General features: G+C 42.9%; 1 protein-coding gene across 1 annotated transcript in view; it reads left to right on the forward strand.

Moving 5' to 3' along the window:
* PPM1F (protein phosphatase, Mg2+/Mn2+ dependent 1F) overlaps positions 1 to 11675 on the forward strand; it is a 33158-nt gene extending 21483 nt beyond the window's left edge. Inside the window, exons 6-7 of the mRNA XM_060785908.2 lie at positions 761 to 854; positions 2792 to 11675. Of these exons, the coding sequence (XP_060641891.2) occupies positions 761 to 854; positions 2792 to 3159 (462 nt within the window). The 3' untranslated portion in view covers positions 3160 to 11675. The remainder of the gene's footprint in view (positions 1 to 760; positions 855 to 2791) is intronic.
* The last annotated feature ends 11827 nt before the right edge of the window (positions 11676 to 23502 follow it).

The following is a 23502-nucleotide window of genomic DNA, read 5'->3' on the forward strand; positions in this document are numbered from 1 at the left end:
TGGTAAAATTAGGTGTCTCGGCTTATATTCGGGCCGGCTTATACTCAAGTATATACGATACTTGGAAGTTAGGCATGCCCTAATTGTTATTGCTGTGTTACAGTTGGTCCTCCATGTCCATGGATTTAACCATCCCATATTCAAAATAATTTAAATTTGTATACTTAAGTTACATGCTTACATATCTAGGGTCATATAACATTAACTTTGGCCAAAAAAGAGTTGCAAGTTGAAACATTTTAAGAAGCTCTGGTCTAGACAGCTGTGGACTACAACAGTTTGATCCTAGGGAGTAAAACTGCCAAATGTATTAGGCTGGATGCAGTTTTTCATTATGCTAGGGACTCAAGGAGGCAGTTCATTGCCAGAGAGGCTAAATCTAAGAGAAAAGTAGCGTCAACCCCCCTCTTGCCATTGAAAGGTCAAGGGAGGAGAAGAGATGGTTGCGTATGGGCTATACTTTCTTAAGCTGTACATACACATTCTTTTCAACTGTTGCTTTGCCAGTATCGCCTTTCTACAGGTATGTGGAATCTGAGTTTCCACACAACACAGAAAATACACGTGTCAAGCTTAGTCAATGCCTTGCTACAGGGAGGAGTGAGTGAACTGCACCCTGCAAACTTGTAAACTTGTTGAAAAGCTCCTTACTTTCTTCAGCTTTATGGGGAGGTTTCACGAGAGAGGAAATGAAACCACACTTGGGGGTTTATGCAGTTTCCCAGCAGCAACTTAGCGAGGCTTGTTTGTTTTTGTGTAGGACGAAAGACAACGCATTGAAGCTCTAGGAGGCTGTGTCACCTACATGGACTGCTGGCGCGTCAATGGGACCCTGGCTGTTTCTAGAGCTATTGGTAAGCAAAAGAACAGAAACCTCAACGAGAAACATTCATTCAAGACATTTAGTTCATTTTTTAAAAACTGCCAGCATACCACTGTGATGGGAGGTGGTTGTTTATTCTCCCACAGTTTGAAATGGGGTGTTTTCCTTTGGATAGGGGGTTATTTCAGAACACATTCTCAACAATTAGAAACTTCTCCATTTTTTGTGGGGGGGGGGGGGGGGTTGCATAAACATGTCTTGCGGAAAGTGGGAAAGAATGAGACTGGAACGGCCCAGCTGAATACTAATTGAGCAAAAGCATGTGTGTTTCGTCACATTGAGAGACAATGCTGCATTTGCTAACTTTGGACTCGGTTGGTGCCATTTCAGCACCTACATTAATAATTGCTTTACACAGTGCATTGCCATAGTAACGCACACCTGGTATGGTATGCGAAAGAATAAAGCTCCTTCAGTTTCCTTCTGGAAGCATCTGTAATGATCTTTTAACATTGTAGATGTGCCACTCAAGGTGGCATGTGTGTGCGTTGGCATCAGAAGCCATTGCTAATGCGTTGTCTTCGTGGCATTCACTGACAATACCATGTTTTTCTGTTTTGAAAGATTAGTTTATAGCTTTGCCTTCACTTCCGTGTACAAAATGCTTTGATTTTTGTTTATTTCTTAACTCTGTATTTAACCTTCCTTTCTTTTCATAAAGAGGATTACTTATAGGCAATTCACAATATGTACCAAAACACAATGAAGCTCAAAGTAAGCAATTTATCAGCTGAGGCAGAATAAAAACACGCAGAAGAATAAGCCACCTAAGCATCTAAAGCATCTAACTGTTGCCTGCGGCAAAGACTTGCTTTGATACCAGTATCTTGATCTAATGTCTAAAACGGTTGGAACACTGTAGTTAAATACATCGTTTTTTATTATTACTTCCCACTTTGACAGTTCAGAAGCTCAAACAGTAGTTGGGATTTTTCACTATGGTTAATGTAAACCACAATTCCCCCTTAAGAAACAGGGCACAGGGTGGTTTCCTTTAATCATAATCCACTGGATCTGGGGATCTGGTTCTGGCTCAGTGCTTCTTCCTGATCAATGATAATTTCTCTGCAGTCCAAGGGCGGTTTGTTCTGTTTATTCATCAGAGTGGGGTTTGGATTTAGAGATAAGGCTTGTGGACAGAATGTCTTATTTTAAAATGTCATCTAACCTTTCCCCAACCTCAAAGCCACAAAGGCTGCTCGGTGGCAATCTTCACCATCCTCAGCCTGCATGGCAGATAATCAAAAAGAATGGGAGTTACTGTTCAATAACATCTGGGGAGCCAAACTGGGTAAAAACTAAAAACACCAACTACTATGTAAAAAAAATAGTTGGCCCTCTGTATTCATGGATTCTGTGCCTATGTATTCAAGAGCTCTTTGAAGGCAACCATAAGGCTGAGGTGTCCCTAAATCAAAATGAGTTTGACAGCCCTGCCTTAAATTGTACCAGGAACAGCTCACTCAAAAAAAAAAAAAGTACAGTTGAACTATAAAATACAAAGAAGACAAATGGTGAGCAGGCAGTAGTGATATTAAAATGTTACACCTTAAAAAGAAATGTTGAGTAAAGGACAGCATGCAGATTCCTGCTCAGGCAAAAGCAGGGATTTCAAAGGATGCTGAAGAACAAAACAAGATTTGGGTAATATCAAGATGCAGAAGTTCTTTAATGCTATCTTTGTAGAGTCTCAGTTCACCTCCTTCCTCTGGTGATTTTGAAAGCCCTCTGCTAAACGCAGGACAGGAGTTGAGTTGTTCCTCCTGTTTGCATAACCGATGATGAGCAATGATGGGAGATGTAGTTCAGGGACGTCTGGAAAGCCTTAAAAAGGGAAGAACATATGGAACACTGGCAAAAAGAATGGGGTAACTACCAGCTTGTTAACCTCATTCTCTCCTTTTATAGGTGACCTGCTCCAAAAGCCTTATATTTCTGGCTGTGCAGATGGTGCATCCACTGAGCTGACAGGGGCTGAAGATTATGTGCTTCTGGCTTGCGATGGGTTTTTCGATGCCATCCAGCCTTTTGAGGTTGTGGACCACGTTCTCGAGCACTTGATGCAAAGCAAAGGGGATGGCCTCAAGACCGCCGAGAGTTTGGTCGCGGCAGCCAAGGAGAGTGGATCCACCGACAACATCACCGTCTTGGTGGCCTTTCTAAGAGAACCCAAAGAGATTATGGCTGATTGCCTCAGGGACCCCAAGAGCTGCCTTGCTGACGACAGTGCCGCAGGGCCCCTCTTCAATATTTTCAGTTCTGAAACGAACAATTGAAAGCAGGACAGTCCGATCTGCCAAAAGCCCAACATCCAAATATAAGCAAGTTTGAAAAGAAAACCAGAAGTCTATATAACACCTGGAAACCAAAACAACTATGGAGTGGACAAAGTACCAGAAATCAAGTGTCCTGACCTTTTGAAACTGGGATTCTTCTATAAAACAGGCTTGTAACACTTCAGACAGGATGAGATGACTGGCTATTTCTCCCTGCTAAGAAAAGGGCTATTTTGTCTAAAAGCCATTATTTCAAGGCAAAGGGAGAGCTATGGCCTCAGATTCTCTTTGCCTTTTCAATATGGATATTGGTTGGGATCTTTTTTTTTAACGGAGACACAGTTTGAAGCAGAGCTATATTACAAGTAATACAGTCCCAGGTCCAGAAATTTAGTTACAGTTTTTGAAAGTAACTCGATGTCTTAAAAGCAATGCAACATGTTGCTTTTTAGTGACTTTGTGAAAGCTTTTGAAGGATGCAAAGTCGCTGGTGTATGGAACAATACACACTTTGTTCCATCTGCCTGCTTGCTGCCTCAATGTGCACAACGGAGCAAAAGTGATGTTCTTTTTCTTTCTATCACTCAGTGTGGTTGTCTCCCTGTAACTCTCAGAGTAACTTTCAAACCTAGCTACACTTTAACACGATGGATATTCTCCATCATTAGGTCAGAATTGTAATGTACGTAGCTATAATCGCAGATGAAACAAGAAATAATGCCAAATAACTGGTTGTTTTGTAAGTATTTCCAAGCTCTAGTCTGAAGTGATGCAGCTAGACCAGTGGGATTTACGTAAGCGTTGCCTTACCAAGTTCCCATTGATTTAATGGGTCTGCTGTACTTGGACCTAACAGTTGTGCCTAGGGATTCTCTGGAAGGCCATGAAGTAGCATACGATTTTAAAGGGCTGCTTTTAGATATTATTTTTTTAAAAATTTAGTGTCAGAAGCGCCTTGAGAAACTGCAAGTGAGAGAATTGGCCGTCTGCAAGGATGTTGTCCAGGGGATGCCCCGATATGTTTCCATCCTGTGGGAAGCTTCTCTCATGTCCCTGCATGAGAAGCTGGAGCTGACAGATTGGAGCTCACCCCACTCCCCGCATTCGAACCGCCAACCTTTCAGCCATCAGTCTTGCCGGCACAAGGGTTTAGCCCATTGCGCCACCGGGGGCTCCTGTTATTTAATTATAACATATATGAATAAGCTACTGTCATAACCACTAGAGATGGTTCAATTCAGTATTACATGCAGTCACCAAGACTGGAACATTAGCAGCCTTAATTTTTTATATGAGAGTTAATGCCCCTTCTCTCTGTCACATACCAAAGAAAATATTAGTGATGTGTTAATGAAGCTCAAGAGAGAGGTTGGATTGTGGAATATAAAATATGAGAAGCAAAATATCTACTGCTATAGCTAAGTAGTACAGCAGAATTTGTTATGTGGATGTATCATCATTTGTAACTGCCATTGAGCTTTGCTGGGATATTGCATTGTTTGGTGTTTATTCAATACTACACTATAAGCAGGTTGAGTGTCTCTTATCCAAAAAGCTTGGGACAACAAGTGTGACGTATTTCAGATTTTGGAATACTTGCATATACGTAATGTGACCTCCTGGAGATGGGACCTCAGTCTAAACCCAACATTCATTTATGTATCATAGACACCTTATCTGAATGGCCTGGCGGTCATTTTGTACAAAATATGCCCTTTTAATAATATTGTGAATGAAACAAAGTTTGTGTGCCTTGAACCACCAGAAAACAAAGGTTTCACTCAGCCATCCATGGGGACAATTTCAGAATTTGGAATATTCCACATTTCCGAAGCCAGATAAGGGATACTCAGCCTGTATGGCCATTTTGTTGATTTTGTGTTTCTATAGCATGCATCTCATGGCAAACTTTATGTATAATTAAGTAATTTATTATTGTTATACTCTTCTTTTGTCGGGGACCTTTTTTGAAGTGTTATAATATGTTAGAAACTTTATTTAAACCAGTGTTTTTTTTTGGGGGGGGGGGGGGGGTTGGCCCCGGAAACCAGCTGCTCTCGGGTGCCATATGCCCTCTAACAAAGCTGGGACAGGGCTGCTTTCTTTCTGTTATACAGGGTTAGTCAAAATGAATAGGCCAATAAGAAAATTAATTTTAGACGAATGTATGTTTATTGTAACCAAACTACAGCTACGTATCGACAGATAAATTATCAAAGTTTTGTCTCACCTTCAGAGATGTTCGATATGGGCGCCCCGTGTGACACGGCAGACGTCCAAGCGATAGTCCAGTTCATTCCACATCCGTTGCAGCACATCCGACGTAATGGCATCGAATGCAGCACATATGCGCTGTTTTAAGTCGTCCAAGGTCAGCGGTAATGGAGGTCGGAACACAGTGTCTTTCACATACCCCCAGAGAGAAAAATCGCATGGTGTGAGGTCGGGGGACCTGGGGGGCCACAGGAGAAATGGAAGATCAGTCACTCCAGCACGGCCAATCCAACGTCTGGGAAGGTGTTCGTTGAGGTACTCGCGTACACTGTTGTGCCAATGCGGAGGGGCATCGTCCTGTTGGAATACGAAATCGGGCACTTTCTCTTCTAACTGTGGCATCAACCATTCAGACAACATGTCAGCGTACACTATGCCTGTTACGGTTTTCTCCGCGAAAAAGAATGGGCCAAACACGTGACGGTTGGTTATTGCACAGAAAACGTTTACCTTCGGCGAATCCCTTACATGTTCCAATACGGCATGAGGATTTTCAGATCCCCAAAAGCGGAGATTATGCCTATTGACCTTCCCGCGCAGGTGAAACGTTGCCTCGTCACTGAAGACCAGTCTGTTGGCAAAGCCTTCCTCCTCTAGTCTTCGCTGCATTGATTCGCAAAAATCGTGTCGTTTCGAATAGTCACCTTTTTTCAAAGCCTGCACCATTTGCAATTTATACGGCTTGAACTGCAAACGTTTGTGTAACACGCGCCACACAGTTTTTTGCGGAACGTTCAATTCCATGGAAACACGATTTGTCGACTTCTGGGGACTTCGTTGAAAGGATGCATGAATGGATTCCACTGTGTCTTCGGAGACACGCGGTCGTCCTGTGGTTTTACCCTTGCATAAGCAGCCCGTCTCCTCAAATTGCTTTACCCACCTCGCAATGGAATGTCGATGAGGTGGTTCCTTGCCATACTTGGCTCGAAATTCTCGCTGGACCGTAATTACTGACATTGTTTTAGCAAATGTCATCACACAAAACGCCTTCTCTTTGCCTGATTCCGCCATTTTGAAAACAGCGACTCCTAGCGACGCCTAGCGGCATTAACGTACATGTGTGTTGCTCAAAAAAAACTTTGATAGTTTATCTGTCGCTACGTAGCTGTGGTTTGGTTACAGTAAACATACATTCGGGTACAATGAATTTTCTTATTGGCCTATTCATTTTGACTAACCCTGTATTGTGTGGTGCATGTGATAGCTTTTCTGTTAATTCTTATTTAATGCATCCGAACACTCAGAAAGCACTTAAGATTTTTTAAAAGGAATGCACACATTGGTGTAGTTCAGGGACATTCAGGTCATTTATGTAAAATGATCATTTATGTAAAATGATGAGATCCTTTTCAACAGGGGGCAGAATCTATAATACAATACAATAATAAAACTTTTATTTTTAATCCGCCCTCTCTCCCCAGAGGGACTCAGGGCGGTTTACAGAAATAACAAAAGTGGCAAACATAAACAACAATCAAAGCAGAACATGAAATCAAATAACTCAATATAAGTTATAAACAACTGAAGTAAGGGTTCGACAAAATAAACATGAGTACAGAGTTAAACTCATTTACAACACTATACATTAAAAGCACAATTTAAAACAATGCGTTAAAAGCACAATCTGTCTCCCCTATGCCCAGGTGCTCTCTTTAGCAGCACACATCCGGCATCCGAATTCCACCCTTAAAAAATACGTTGCCGGATGAGGAAGGACCAAGGTGAAAGGCCAAGGTATTTTCTCCCAGGAGGAAAAGGAAGAGTGTGGCTCAGATGAGGCACCAACAGAAGGTTCAGGGAGGAAGGCAGTGGTACTTCATTAAGGACATACCCATTAAGTTCTAAAAGCATGGCGAATAAGAGATTCGCTGAAAAGTGAGTGTTTCTTTGTACAGGAATCAAAACATTAAAACAAGGGAAACCGGAAGGCCAGGGAGACAACCAACCAACCATGGGGAGGGGGAAAAGAAAGACAGAGCGGCCCCTTGTGATTCTATGAACCATGTTTAATTGTGTTTTAGCTTGTTTTATCATCAGATTTTAGCTGTTTTCTAGGCAGAATAAGAAAGAAAGTGGGCAGACTGACCTCTTTCTGCTATTTGCGTCACTATCCCCTTCATATGCAATGGAGACTAACTTAACTTGTGAATGCAGAATTGTGTCATTGTCCTGTGCATTATGAATCTCAGAAAGTTGTTCTGTATATTGGTGAGTATTTATCTCAGCTTCCTTTTCAACACAAAGCTGCATGAATGGTCCCGTCTTGTTTTAGAGGATGTTGTGCCATTTTGGGGTTTGTTTTTTTTTAAAGCTGCGCCCTGTATTTTGAATTGGTTGTTTCGCAAAGGAGATGATGATAGGGCTTGTGCTGGAAGCAGAGTCATTTCTGCTGAATAGGAGCTGGCTAATGGACCATTAGTTTTCTCAAGTGATTTGAGAAGTGTGCTAATTTACCATCAAATTGCAAGGTTGGAGTGGCCAAGGAAAGCCTTTCTAAAAAAGGGGGAGGGGTATGATTTTGCAGCGTGCGCCTTGCAAAAGTAAAATATATTACAGCCTCCGAATAACTGGTAATGCATCCTTCATAGATGTGGTGAATAATTTAGAAAGTTAGGAAAGATTCTAGTAGTCTCATTAGGGTCTAAACTGGGTGACGAGAGCAAATGGCATTGGACATCTTTAGCTTCCCTTTTCAGAAGTAACACAAAACTTCAGATTAGTTTGAAAGCACACAGTCTGTTTTTTTAATTTTCTCAAAACAGAGACTGAGAAATAGAGAAATGCAAAATAATAATAACAATAATCTTTATTTATATTCCGCCCTTCCGCCCTATCTCCCCAGATTTCAAACATAAAAGGCAAACATTCAATGCCCAAACACAACATTACACCCATAAGAATGAAAATTGACAACCCAGCATATAAAAAATAATTATGCCTTAATTAAAATTAAATAAAAAACACAAACTGTTATATCAGACGTAAGACAGAACTTGTTGATTGACCCGTTTGTGCTACATTTAAGATAGGATTGTGACTAATACACCTGATTCAGTTCTGTATTGGTATGTCTTTTTAAAACATCAAAGCTCTCCCTTTGTAAAACCACTGTCATCTCCTCCCTGTGTTCCAAGTGCCTTGGGTACCAAGCCAGCTTTCCAAAGACATTTATTTATTTATTTATCGTGTCAGGATCAACCAGACATTTGTATTACATTTTTAACAAAACAAACAAACAGACAAAACACAAAGTTTGCAAGCTTGGTTGTTGATTAAATGTCCTTTGACCAGTATCTGGCCACTTGGAATGCCTTTGGTGTTGCAGAAGACATTGAAATGTGTATATATAGATGGGAATGGTCCCTGCCTTTTCACAGAACCACTCCAGCTCCATCTACTCTTGTGGAGTCAGTGTTAGCAAGCCCCGCATTTGAGGCTTGCACACCAGAAATGTACCACTTACAGGAGTAAACAAGGAGCAATCTCTAAGGGGGAAGGGGTTCTTGTCACAGCCTATTAGTCTGACATGCAGTGTTTGGTAGATCCTTGTAGAGAGCTGAGAGTGTGCGCAGAACCATTTTAGAACAATGGAGAAGGGGAAAGTTTAACAAAATCCACCCTCTAATAGTGGTGTTGATGGAATGAGAGGGAGGGATGATGAGAATGCATTTAATAATGATTAGTGCCTGTTTTTAAAAGGAGGTAGGCTGACAACGAGAGCCACAAAGGTCTCTTTCTTTTGGAGCGATGCTGAGAGCTGGAAAAGGTAGCGCATGCAGGCAGAGAGCCTGAGATATTTTAAAAAATGGATTTCCATGATTTCTCCAAACAGACTGTTCTTTTGCTGGGAAATACTGTGGCATTTCCAAAGCACTGTATGGAACAAAGCAGACCAACAGGAAAATCACACCTCTTGGTGTGACTGCATCTTCTGAATAATAGTGGTGTCTTGATACTGTAGATTTGTGCTGATCGGATGTGTTTCTGTCAATTTGGCGACCGAGTGGCGTTCACCACCACAATGACTTTAATAGTTGACTGAGTGCAACTTGAGTGGAATGACAAATTGTCGTGTTTGGATTGAGAAGCCTCTCTTTGCAAGAAAGTAGATGTCAGGCAACAACTTACTCCAAACCTCTTTGGTTTCCTGCTCTTTTTTGATTATAAGGATGTCAACCGGACCCAGTTGTCATATTGGCATTTCCTGCAGTGGAGTCTCTGTCTCTGAGGGGTTTTCAGCTGGATGGCCATCTGTTGGGAGTGCTTTAATTATGTGTTCCTGCCTGGCAGAAGGGGATTGGACTGGGTGGGCCTTGGGGTCTCTTCCAACTGTATGATTCTATGATTTTAAAACAACACAATTGTGCTTCTGTAACTGTTCAGCCACAAGATATCAAGACTCTTGTGTTTCATTAAGTCAGTGTACTATTGGAAGTGCAGCCATATCTCATTCTGAGCCTCATTCATGGCCCCAGCATATTGGGTGAATTAAAATGGCATTTTGGGAGAATGAAGTTGGCATGTTTGGTGAATGGATGTGCTTGAGTCACCACCACAGGCCCCATGGGTTTTCACCCCTTGAATGCTGGCATAGCCACACTCCTAACTGGGGAACCCACTCCAAAAGCCTTAAGACCATCTTCACCTCCTCCTTGTGGCCATCTACTTGCCAGTTCGTGAGCAAGGAGAAAGAGAGCAAATAGTGGAGATCACCAAAAGAGAACTTTGTCAGCTTTAGAAGCATTAAAGAAGCAATAAGCGTGCATTTGGTTACACATCTTTACTATGTTCTGTGCTAGTCTGGGAATTTGTGGACAATCCAGGTCCAAGTCCTGACTGAGGCATGAAGCTCACTGGAAATCATTCCTCCCTTTGAGGAACAGCTTAAAGAGCTGGGTCTGTTTAGCCTGCAGAAGAGAAGGTTGAGAGGAAACATGAGAGCCATGTTTAAATATCCAAAAGGATCTCATAAGGAAGAGGGAGCTGGCTTGTTTTCTGCTGCCCTAGAGATTGGGACTCAATGGAACCATGGGTTCAAATGGCAGGAAAGGAGATTCCACCTGACTTCCTGCCTGTAAGAACTGTTCAACAGTGGAACTTCCTGCCTGTGTGTGCCTTCTTTGGAGGCTTTTAATCAGAGGCTGGATGATCATCTGTTGGGAGGGCTTTGATGATGCTTTTCCTGCCTGGCAGGACTGGATGGCCCTTGGTGTCTCTTCCAACTCTATGACTGTGAGCATGACCTCCCTCAGGGTTGGGGTAAAGATAAGATGGGGAGGAAAAAAAAACCTTGTACTCTGCTTGGAGCTCCATGAAGGAAAGGTGTGAGGTAGAAATGTAACTTGCAGACAACAATTGAGGACTGGTAACATCTTGTGTGTGTGTGAGGGGGGGGGGGGAGCATATTTTCAGGAAGTGCAAGTCTATTTCAGTCCCAGATGGGTTTAGCCACAGTCTGTGGCCAGTCAGTGGGCCACTTGGTCAAACTGGAGGCGATCCAGTTCATAAGGTAAGCATCATTCCATTACAACATCTTTCTCCCCTAGCGTTTGGCACCTTATGTAATTACAGAAGTACAGTCAGTTATGTTCCTCTTCTGTAATCCCTCTACTATTTTGCAAAAAGTTGACAGTATTAATGACTTTGTGAGTGCTTAAGGGTGGCTTGAGCTCGGCAGCGTTCCTTCCTTCTCATCTGTTAGCGATTCAACCTTGAAAAGGAGCCCCAGTGGCAATTATGTTCCAAAGCAAGCATACTCTTGAATATGTGTGTGTGTCATTCTCACTGTAATCTTATTTATTTTGAAAGAAGGTCTGGAAGCAGACTTTTGTAAAGGACTGAAATAAGCTGGAATGAATACACACACACACATACATATACATGCACACATACATACAGACACACAGTAGCATTGGCTCTTTAGCCAGTATTTTTTAGGGAACCCCTCCCCAATATTTGTGATATATGCATGAACTGTAACCTTGCTATTGACCATAATTATGTGTTTATGCAGATTGTTTGTTTGTTTGTTTTCTAATGGTGCTTATATACATTCTGCAATACTTGCTATTTATATTGCATGAGGTTTATTAGATGCATGTGAGATAGAGGATTTTCTCCCCAATGTTCGCAGAGTGCCTCATGTACCTATTTGCATACTGTGAGGAAGGAAATGTAGGGGAAATGATTGATTGTGGGATGTCATGTTTTGGAATGTAAATAAATAAGTCACGACTGCATTTGCACTTCGTCTGTCCTTTGCTCATTAAAGGCTGAAACATGAGGCCCAATTATAAAGCCAGTGACTGCAGCTCACAAATCCATGGGCACTGGAGACCATTTTTCTGAGGGCGTGGGGAGCCGTTCTTCCCTGCCAAACTGTCAAAACATGTCTTTAAAATCTGGAGAAGGGGCTGTTTGTGCCGTCAGCTTTCAGATGGCTCTACCGCCTTATCAGCTGGGCTGCACCTGCATTGTTTTCCCGCTACCATGATGCAGAAAAGCCACGGAACAAAATAGACTGCGTTCCAATCCAATCGTTTTGCTGTTTGTGTTGCAGGCTATCCACGAATGACGGGTTTTCCCTTGCCTCCTTGGCCTGCTTACTTGAACCAAAAAGGCATGAAGCAAGATCTGTCTCCTAAACAAAAGTCCCATGCGGTTATCACACAACATCCCATCTTTGGCCATCCCTTCCCTTGGCTCAGCTGGGGAATAACTACATTTATTAGCAGGTCCAATCTGAAATTATAGCCTGATTAATTTGGGACAAAACAGGGGATTAAAATAGGATAAATTAAAAATAAATGGATGACTTATAGTGGTGAAGCCACTATAAATATTGTACAGAAACTAAGAAGATTGTGCGCGTAGTTAAGGATAAAGATATAGAGAAGATATGTGGTCTGGGGGATGGGAGGTGGAGATGGAAGGTTTTTAACAGCAAAATTTAATAAAATGACATTAAGAAAAAGATTATATAAAAGGATAAGGTGCAACCAAACGAAATTTAAACATATGCATTGGACATGGACATGAGATGCTTATGTGTATAGGAACCAGATGAAATTAAGTGCAGATAATACAACGAACAGCTTAAATAACATCTATCTATACCAGTGGTTCCCAACCTTTTTTTGACCAGGGACCACTCTCCAACATTATTACCAAAAGAGTTACAAATCGGTTTTAAGTCAACTTTAGACTCGGTTTAGGGTGCTGATTCAGAAAATTGCATTGGATAGACCACATCAGCTCTAGTTTCTGATACAGAACATATGCCATGGTCAGCGACAGGGAAAGAATGGCAGTTGACGTGAAAGGAGTGGAAATTAAATAAAGAGGAAGGGGGCTCACGGAACAGATTTCTGTCCTCGTCCATGGCCCACAGGTTAAGAACCACTGATCTGTACAAATAATAAAAGTTAAAATCTGTATCTGGCTGGAGTGTTCACTTACACAGACCAGCTCCTGCCTCCACAAACAGCTAGAGCTCCCACTGCTCAGGAGACACCAATGACCCTCCTTCCAATGACATTGCAGGTTATAATGAGAACCATGAACATGTCCAAGAGCCCTGCCAATGTCCTCCAAAAACACCACACTGCCCACCACCCAAGTGAAGGCTTTTATACAGAGACAACTGCATCCTAGATTTTATGTGTTTCCTCCACCACGGACATCCCAGTGTTTCTTACTCTCTCAATTGGTGCGGAATTTGCATGACCCTGCCCACTGCCTTGTCTTTACCCTTTCCTATTCTTTTCTATGTCACACAGAAAACAGAGGAATTGATCAGAGAAATTGAACTAGAGAGGTTTGCATGAACCTGCCCACTGCCTTGTCTTTACCCTTTCCTATTCTTTTCTATGGCACACAGAAAACAGAGGAATTGATCAGAGAAATTGAACTAGAGAGGTTTGGGAAGAATTCACCAAGATTTAGAGGAGTTGTAGGTACTGGGATGTATAGTTCACCTGCAATCTAAGAGCACTGAACTCCACCAACGATGGACCTGAAACTAATTTGGCACACAGAATCCCCATGACTAACTCAATCTACTGTAGGGATTTGAGGGTACTGACTCACCATAGTGGGAATTTACCCTGCAGCCTGAGAGCACACTGAACCCCACCGATGATGCAGCTAGAGCAAACTTGCCCAATATGACAAACTTTAAGTACTGATGGAGTTTTTCGTGGTTTACCTGGCATAATGTGAGTTGTAGTTTACCCACAACCTTATGCCATTTGTACCATTAAAATATGATGTTTTCAAATAACCCAGGCAATGCCGGGTACCCAAGCTAGTAAATATATATATATATTAAAAATAAGGGAGAGAGATGCTGGGGGACACCATCAACGTGCCACTTGCCCACCATGATTAATTTGCCCGCTTTAATCCCTGGTGGCACAGTGGTTTGAAGCACTGAGCTGCTGAACTTGTTGACCAAAAGGTCACAGATTCGAATCCAGAGAGCACCATGAGCTCCCACTGTTAGCCCCAGCTTCTTCCAAACTAGCAGTTTGAAAAAAATGCAAATGTGAGTAGATCAATAGGTACTGCTCTGGCGGGAAGATAATTGTGGTCCATGCAGTCATGCCGACCACATAACCTGGGAGGTGTCTACGGACAACGCTGGCTCTCCGGCTTAGAAATTGAGATAAGCACCAACCCTCATAGTTGGACATGACTGGACTTAAGTTCAGGGGAAACCTTTACCTTTGCCTGATAGGACACAGACCACAATGCCTCCTCTTTTCTGCTGGAAATGTATAGCAAGTGAGTGTTAAGAATCCCAACTCCCCTCAGGTACAGCTGCATGGGTCATGGTTGTGGATGATGGGGATTGTGATCCCACCCTTTGGACAAGACACTCCCAGTGGGGACCTCTCCCTCTGTGAATTTCCCTTCTTACAATCATTAGAATTGTTTTAAGCTTTTAAGCCCTGTTTTAGTTCAACTGCGTTTGATACCTTCTCAATCTACAGGAATTATTTTGAGCATTTTAACTTCTTTGCCTTGATTTTCCTTGCAGATTTTGATGGTGACAGGATCTGCACAGAAGAGTTGTGATTCTTGACATAAAGAGGATTGACTGCTCCCTTTCTATGCCCAAAACTTGGCAAATGAAGACTGGCAAATTAATCTTCAGTATTAAGAATGGGAAGGTGTCTATCGATGCACCTGAACATAGCAGATAGGGTCGTGGATTTTGCACAAGTTACACCGGACCCATATTTTGCTCCCAGCACCCTACTTCTGCCCCAAATCTGGCACCTAAAACAAATGCTTCCTGCTGGGTAATGGAAGAGCTGGCCTGTCAGGTGTTCAGAGCTTTAAAAAAAAATCAACAGCCAACACAATGTACGTGTTCCTTCAAAATGACCCACAGGAATGTACAAAGCTATGGATGGCCAGTTTGGGACAAGAGTCGTGAGAAGCACAAACTACAACCTTGCCGCACGAAGGAGGAAAATGAGAAGCAATTATAAATGACGAGAATGTTTGCTGAACTCTTGGAAGTCACCAAACAAGCCAGTTGCACAAAGGGAGAGATCACTGACAGCGAAGAACAGAACAGCCTTGGTGGCTTTCAAGGTCTCCAGTAATGGATAGTGACGCCATCTAAATGGATTTTGAAAACACACTATGGAAATGGAACTCTTATGTGTCTACGTTTCATGCTTTTGTTTTGAATGTCAGCTTATTGTATTTTGTTTCTGTACTTGTCAGGAGAGAAAAGAAAAAAAAAAACAAGCTGAGCTTCTGGACCAAAGCGATGTACAGTCATCGTAAAGTCAAGGCGTTTCATTTCACCTTGTTGCAGCGGGGTGGTGTTGCGTAACTGAATGGGTGCCATGTGTGACATTTGACGGACAATCAAGCTCTCTGCACAATGTGCAGTAATGTCGAATGCACTCTGCATGAGTAACTGATGGGATATGGGCATTACCCCTGGGCTAAATAAGTACAGCCACATGCCTTAAGATAAAGACCACCTGTTCTCTAGACCCTTGCCCATCCTGGCTCATTAAATTGGGTGGGGAGGGGTTGCAGAGTGGGTGAAGGTGCTGGTAAATGCCTCCCTGACTCAGGGCATAATGCCTACTAGATTCAGGGAGGCAATAGTAAGACCTTTATTGAAGAAACCAGCACTGGATCCCACTCAATTGAGTAATTATAGGCCAGTATCTGATCTCCCTTTCCTAAGCAAAGTTCTAGAGAAGGTGGTGGCCTCACAGTTCCAAAGATTCTTGGATGATAATTTTAAACTTATGTTTTAACTGATGTTGCATGTTTTAAGGCACCGTGTAGGTGCAATTGTAACTCCCTTGGGGTAGAGAAAGGTGAGATATAAATAAGGTAGGTTCGAATCTGGGGAGTGGTGTGAGCTCCCACTGTTAGCCCAGCTCCTGCCAACCTAGCAGTTTGAAAAAATGCAAATAGATCAGTGCTTCTCAACCTTGGGCCTCCAGATGTTTTTGGCCTACAACTCCCAGAAATCCCAGCCAGTTTACCAGCTGTTAGGGTTTCTGGGAATTGTAGGCCAAAAACATCTAGGGACCCCAGGTTGAGAACCACTGATATAGATCAATAGGTACCACTCTGCGGGAAGGTAACGGCACTCCATGCAGTGATGCCAGCCACATGACCTAGGAGGTGTCTACCGACAACGCCGGCTCTTCGGCTTAGAAATGGAGATGAGCACCAACTCCCAGAGTTTGCCACGACTGGACTTAGGGAAAACCTTTACCTTTTTAAAATAAATAAATAATCAAACCGATTATCTGGATCCATCTCAGTCTGGTTTAAGGCCTGGCTATGGAACAGAGACACATTTGGTCACCTTGGTGGATGATCTACCAAGAGAGCTAGATAGCAGGAATGTGTCCCTGCTGGTTCTCCTGGACCTCTCAGCTGCTTTCAATACCATTGACCATGGTGTCCTTCTGGGCCGTCTCTCTGGGATGGGGATTGGGGACACTGTTCTGCAGTGGCTCCTGTCCTTCCTTTCTGGAGGGCTGGTCCCAGATGGTGGTGCTGGGAACCCATTTGACTTCCTGGCCAGTAACCTGCAGGGTCCTTCGGCGTTCAATTCTGTCCCCCATGCTGTTTAACATTCACATGAAACCACTGGGAGAGATCATCCGGAGTTTTGGAATTCAGTGGCAGATTTATAGGACAACACCCAACTCTATTACTCCTCTCCACCAAATGCCAAGGATGCCACCCTGCCCCTAAACCAGTGCCTGTCATCAGTGATGGACTAGATGAGGGCTAATAAGTTGAGAGGAAATCCAGACAAAACAGAGGTACTATTGGTCAGTTGGAAGGTGGACCAGGGTATGGGGTTACAACCTGTGTTGGAGGACATCACACTTCTCCTGAAGACAGGTTCACAGTCTGGCGGTGCTCCTAGATTCATCGCTGACTCTGGAACCCTAGGTGTAAGTAGTGGTCAGGAGTGCAGTTGTACAATTAAAACTTGTGTGACAGCGGCACTCGTACCTTGAGACACCTGACTTGGCCATGGTAGTCCATGCCTTAGTCACATCCCATCTGGACTACTGCAATACTCACTATATGGGGCTGCCTTTGAAGATAGTTTGGAAGCTACAACTGGTACAGCGATCAGCTGCCAGATTACTAACTGGAATGCTGTACAGCGAGCGCACAACTCCTATGTTGCGGCAGCTCCACTGGCTGCCAATCTGCTTCTGGGCTAAATGCAAAGTGCTGGTCATTACCTATAAAGCCCTAAACAGACTATTTGAAAAACCGCATCATATACAAACCAGCACGAGTGTTGTGGTCAGCAGAGGAGGCCCTACTCTCGGTCCCGCCCCCCACCTCACCCCACCCCACCCCCTCCAGTCACAAGCATGGTTGGTGGGAACGAAAGAGAGGGCATTCTCCATGATCACTCCCCACCTCTGGAACTCCCTAAAGAATTTGAAATGGACCCCTCTCTCCTCTCATTTAAAAAACTTTTAAAAACACATCTATGTGCTTTAGCTTATAAGGAGAACTAATTACACCTTATATACACCCCACCTTGGTATGTAGAACTTCTGCCCTCGTTAATCTGCTGTATACCATCTTAAACCCAATAATTTTAGTCAAATTTTAAGAGTTTTTAAGGATCTAATATGTTAAAAGTGTGATTGTATTGTGTCTTGTTTATTTAAGCTGCTTTGATTTGTTATTTGTACCTTCGGCATGAATATTTGCCAATATGTTTTACTTTGCCCTAAGCCAGTGTTTCTCAACCTTCCTAATGCCGCGACCCCTTAAAACAGTTCCTCATGTTGTGGTGACCCACAACCATAAAATTATTTTTTGTTGCTACTGTATCTGATCTGAAGGATGTATTTTCATTCACTGGACCAAATTTGGAACAAATACCTGGTACGCCCAAATTTCAATACTGGAGGGGTTGGTGGGGATTGATTTTGTCATTTGGGAGTTGTAGTTGCTAGGATTTATAGTTCACCCACAACCAAAGAGCATTCTGAACTCCACCAATGATGGAATTGAACCAAACTTGGCACACAGAACTCTCATGACCAACAGAAAATACTGGAAGGGCTTGGTGTGCACTGACCTTGAGTTTTGGAGTTGTAGTTCACCTAAATCCAGAGAGCACTGTGGACTCAAACAATGATGGATCTGGACCAAACTTGGCACCAATACTCAAGATGCCTAAATGTGAACACTGGTGGAGTTTGGGGAAAATAAACCTTAACATCTGAGTGTTGTATTTGCTGGGATTTATAGTTAACTTACAATCAAAGAGCATTCTGAACCCCCACCAACGATAGAATAAGGCCAAACTTCCCACACAGAATCCCTATAACCAACAGAACATATTGTATTTTCTGATGGTCTTTGGTGACCCCTCTGAGACCCCCTTGTGACCCCCATAGGTCCCAACCCCCAGGTTGAGAACCACTGCTCTAAGCCATCCTGAGTCCCCTTGGGGAGATAGGTCCGGCTATAAATAAAGTTATTATTATTATTATTATTATTGAATAAGAGTGACAATGTGGCCATCTGCCATCCTGTTCTGGTTTTGCTGGCTCTTTCAGCAGAGTCACAGTCCTGCCGTAACCGAATGGACTTTAGATAATCCCATCCACATTCAATACATGTGAACTTTCCCTGTTGTGATGCAAACTAGGTCTAGAATGGGCAATGCACATAACATGGAAGTCTGGCTTATATGTGTGTGTGTGTCTCTGGATGGGAATGGGGCTATTGTCTTGTGTCCCAATACTCCCCCCCCCCATGCCAACAGCTGGATTCAGACCATAAAATGCCTGCCTAGAAATCGAGGGTGTGCTCCATCTAGGAGCACAACTTTGTTCTCCTCTCTCAAGTTGCTACTCCATGTCCTGAATTGTCTTTTTCTTTCTCAAACCCTAAGTAACAGCCACTTATGTAGACAGTGAAAAGGACGTTAGACTTAATAATAGAATCCTAGAGTGGGAAGAGACCCCTGCCCAACCCACTTCTGCCAGGCAGGAAGGCACAATCTAAGCCCTCCCAGCAGATGGCCATCCAGCCTCTGTTTACAAACCTCCCTTCACTGGACTCCAAGGCAGTGTATTGCTTTGTCAAAGAGCTCCGACCATCAGGATCCACTTTGAACTGAATTATATGAGTCCACAGTGCCATATAATCCAGTTCAAAAGTAGATAATGTGGATTTGATATGGCAGCGTAGATCCAGCCCTAGTCTTCTCCAGGCTAAACATTCCCAGCTCCCTAAACCACTCGTGGTGTTTACTCATATAAAGACGACTTCTGTCCATCAAAAGGAGGGGTGGGTTGTTGTAGGTTTTTCAGGCTGTATGACCATGTTCTAGAAGCATTCACGCCTGATGTTTCGCCTGCATCTGTGGCAGGCATCCTCAGAGGTTGTGAGGTCTGTTGGAAACTTAGGAAAATTGGGTTTATATATCTGTGGAAAGTCCGGGGGGGGGGGGGGGAAGAACTCTTATTTGTTGGAGGTAGGTGTGAATGTTTCAACTGGCCACCTTGATTAGCATTTGATGGCCTGACAATTTTTAGGTGTGGCTTGTTACAGCCTGGGAGAATCTTTCGTTGTCAGGTGATTAGGTGTTCCTGATTGTTTCTTGTCTGGAGTTCCCCTGTGTTTGAGTTTTGTTCTTTATTTACTGTTATAATTTTAGAGTTAGGTAGACTCCTACAGAGGAGTCCTCTGTAGGTAGACTCCTACAGAGGTGAGACTCTAAAGTAAGCGTAGTTGATTTTGCCCAGGGGCGCTCTTGAGGAGCTCTTGGGGGAAAATAGACGACATATGTGAGTTGTAGTTACTGGGATGTATAGTTCACCTACAATCAAAGAGCATTCTGAACTCCACCAATGATGGAATTGAACCAAATATGGTACACAGAACTCCCATGACGAACAGAAAATATATATCAGTGATTAGTTGGGGGGGGGGGGTGCCAAAATATTGTTTGCTTACTGTTGAAAATTACCTAGGGCCGCCTCTGATGGTAGACTCCTACAGAGGTGAGACGATCCCTCTTGTCCTTTGCTGAACGTAGCATTTGTTGGAGGGCCCATGGCAAATATTCTTTCTCTCCTCATTAAAGAAAGGTGAGGCCTCCCATGCCAAATGTTCCCATTCGCTAACCCAACAACCTCAGGCAAGAATGAATGGTGAAGGGGGAACTTTACGCAGAGACTGGATGGCCATCTGTCGGGGGTGCTTTGATTGTGTCTTGATGGCAGAAGGGGGTTGGACTAGGTGCCCTCTTGGGATCTCTTCTAACTCTAGGATGCTACAATTCATCTATTCCCTGCTGCGGTTTTCTTGATGGATCCAACTCCTATAAGTAATGCTTCCCCTTTGTGTTGCAGCACCCATGGCCTGGTCCAAGCTTATGAAATTGAACTTCTTTGCTAGTGACCGGAGAGAGATCTGCCATTGCGAGGCTTGGGTTGCATTGGGGGCCCACTGGGAGCAGTGCAGAAGCCCACTGCACATGCCTTCCCAATGTGCAGGCTTGCAGCCTCCACCATCTGGTCCTCCCCCTCTCGGTGAAAGTGGCGCCGCTTATGTAACAGGAAAGATGAAACATATTTTTGTACCAAGTAACATTGTCATCTGTGATCTCCCCCCTCCCTGTTTCTTTTTTCCAAACTTCATGTTCCTGGCTACATTTTTTTTCTTTCAAAAAAGGAAAACATTGGCAAGAAAACCTGTTTCATGCCGCTCGTTGGAAACAGTTGGGGCAAACAGGTGGTCTATAATTTAGTGTTTAGATGATTTTTTTAACTTCTCCATGGCTGGCTTTTGAGCTGATATGAAACCCTGGGAGTTGTAGTTTAACAAGGTCTCTCACCTTCTCTGCCAAAGAGAGCCAAACTACAGATCTCCTGACTCCATCGCAGTCAAGTGATGATCCCAAGCTGCATTCATTCCACAGTGTAGATAATCCATAGACGCGTGTCCCAGCAGTCCCTGTACCTGCATCCCCATAGATCAGGCATGGGTAAATTTTGGCCCTCCGGTAGGCTGTTAGGTATTGTGGGTGTTGAAGTCCAAAACACCTGGAGGGCCAAAGTTTGCCCGTGCCTGCCATCGTTCCATACCAACAGACTGCTTAGATCCGGTTTAATAGCTGAGAAGAACAGGTCTTGTGAAGAGCTAAGGGGTCTTGATGGCTCATTAAAGGCCAACCCCCAAATAAAGAGGAAATCTCACAGTTTGGCATAGAGGGGGAAATCCCCTCTCCTCATTTACTATTGTGAGGTTTGCGAACTTTCCTGATGAAAACAGAAATATTCCTGGACCCACATCCTATTATACTAATGATATTTAATCCTGTTTTAATGTTCGTATGTTTTACATTATGTTGAAAAGCTTTTAATGTCAGTCATTTTGAGGGCCCTTCTACACTGCCATATAATCCAGATTATCAAAGTAGATAATCCACATGATCTGCTTTGAACTTGATTATATGGCAGTGTAGATTAATATCCAGCTCAAAGCAGATCATGTGGATTATCTGCCTTGATAGTCTGTATTATATGGCAGTGAATAAGGACACCTACACTGCCATATAAAATCCAGAATATTTGCTTTGAACTGGATTATATGGCAGTACAGTGGTCCCTCGCTACTTTGCGGTTTGCTTTTTGCGGACTCACTGTTTCGCGGTTTTTCAATATGGATTTAAGAGCGTTTGTCTGTATGTTCAAGAAGAGTTATGTAGTGTATAAGTGTGTGGGGAGAGTTTATAAAGACTTGAAATAGTGTAAAACTACTAAAATAATGTATAAATATTAAAATAAATATAGCGTCCCTACTTCATGGATTTTCACTTTTCACAGGTGGTCCTGGAATGTAACACCAGTGATAAGTAAGGGAACACTGTATAGACTCCTATTATCCGGTTCATAGCAGATTATGTGGATTATCTGCTTTGATAATCTGGATTATATGGCAGTGTAGAAGGGGCTAATAAAAAGAACGATGCTTTATGCACACTACTTGTCATTGGCCCTTTTCTACACTGCTATATAATCCAGATTATCAAAGCAGATCATAATGCACATGGTCAGCTTTGAACTGGATTATATGGCCGTGTAGACTCATGTCATCCAGTTCAAAGCAGATAATGTGCATTATCACCTTTGATATTCTAGATCAGGGGTCCTCAAACTAAGGCCCTGGGGGTCACATATGGCCCTCCAAGGTCATTTACCCGGCCCTCGTTCAGGGTCAAGCTAAGTCTGAAATGACTTGAAAGCACACAACAACAATCCTATCTCATCAGCCAAAAGCAGGCCCACACTTCCCATTGTAACACTAATAAGTTTATATTTGTTGAAATTGTTTTTCATTTTAATTATTGTAACAAACTAACTTTTTTTTTAAAGAAAAGCTCAGGAAAACCAATAAAAGAAACGAACTGGTCATCATTTGAAAATTATATAAATGAAAGGAGTTAATAGGACAAATATATAAAAAGACTACTCTTTGAGACATTTATTGGCAATATTTTTTCTTTTATTATTATTATTGTCTTTTTTTAGATATATGAGTGAAAAAAGAGTTCTCAGAGAGAAACGAGAAGAGACAAATATAAACTAAAAAAGCTGATATATATTAAGCGAAGGCACAGAATGGAAGTCAAACAACTATTGTACTTTTTTGTTTTTTTCTCTTTTTCTTATATTGATTTCTAAAATTTCCTACTATCCTATAATCAAATGTTCTCCCACTTTCCTTGTAAATTCTTTTTTCTCTACTTCTATGTATATGTATAACCTAATAAAATTTACTTTAAAAAAATATTGCTGAACGCTTTTACTGTTACAAGAGAGGAGATTCCATCTGAACATGAGGAAGAACTTCCTGACTGTGAGAGCCGTTCAGGAGTGGAACTCTCTGCCCTGGAGTGTAGTGGAAGCTCCTTCTTTGGAGGCTTTTAAACAGAGGCTGGATGGCCATTTGTCGGGGGTGATTTGAATGCAATATTCCTGCTTTTTGGCAGGGGGTTGGACTGGATGGCCCATGAGGTCTCTTCCAACTCTTTGATTCTATGATTCTAAGTGGGTTTTTTTGCACTACAAATAAGACATGTGCAGTGTGCATGGGAAATATTCATGTTTTTTTCAAATTATAATCCGGCCCTCCAACATGTTGAGTGACTGTGACCTGGCCCACTATTTAAAAAGTTTGAGGACCCTGTTCTAGATTATATGGTCATGTAGAAGAGGCTTTGAACTGGGTTATCCGAGTACACACTCAGATAATGTGGGATTTTCTGCCTGGATATTCTGGGATATAGGACTGTGTGGAAGGGCCCTCTGTCCCACCATGGCAGGAGAGACGACGACATCATCTGTGGGAGGGAGGCCCCTTTAATACTTCAATCCCTTTTCCTTGTGTCACCCCCCACCCCCCCGCCCGCACACTGAAGCCTAGACTTGCTAACCCCGCCTCTCCAACGCAGGCCACGCCCCCTTCATCTAAAGTAATCGGGCATGTCCACGCCCCTTTTGTTTGGCGCGCGCCAAG

The sequence above is a fragment of the Anolis sagrei genome, chromosome X, assembly GCF_037176765.1.
Source record: "Anolis sagrei isolate rAnoSag1 chromosome X, rAnoSag1.mat, whole genome shotgun sequence".
Taxonomy (NCBI): domain Eukaryota; kingdom Metazoa; phylum Chordata; class Lepidosauria; order Squamata; family Dactyloidae; genus Anolis; species Anolis sagrei.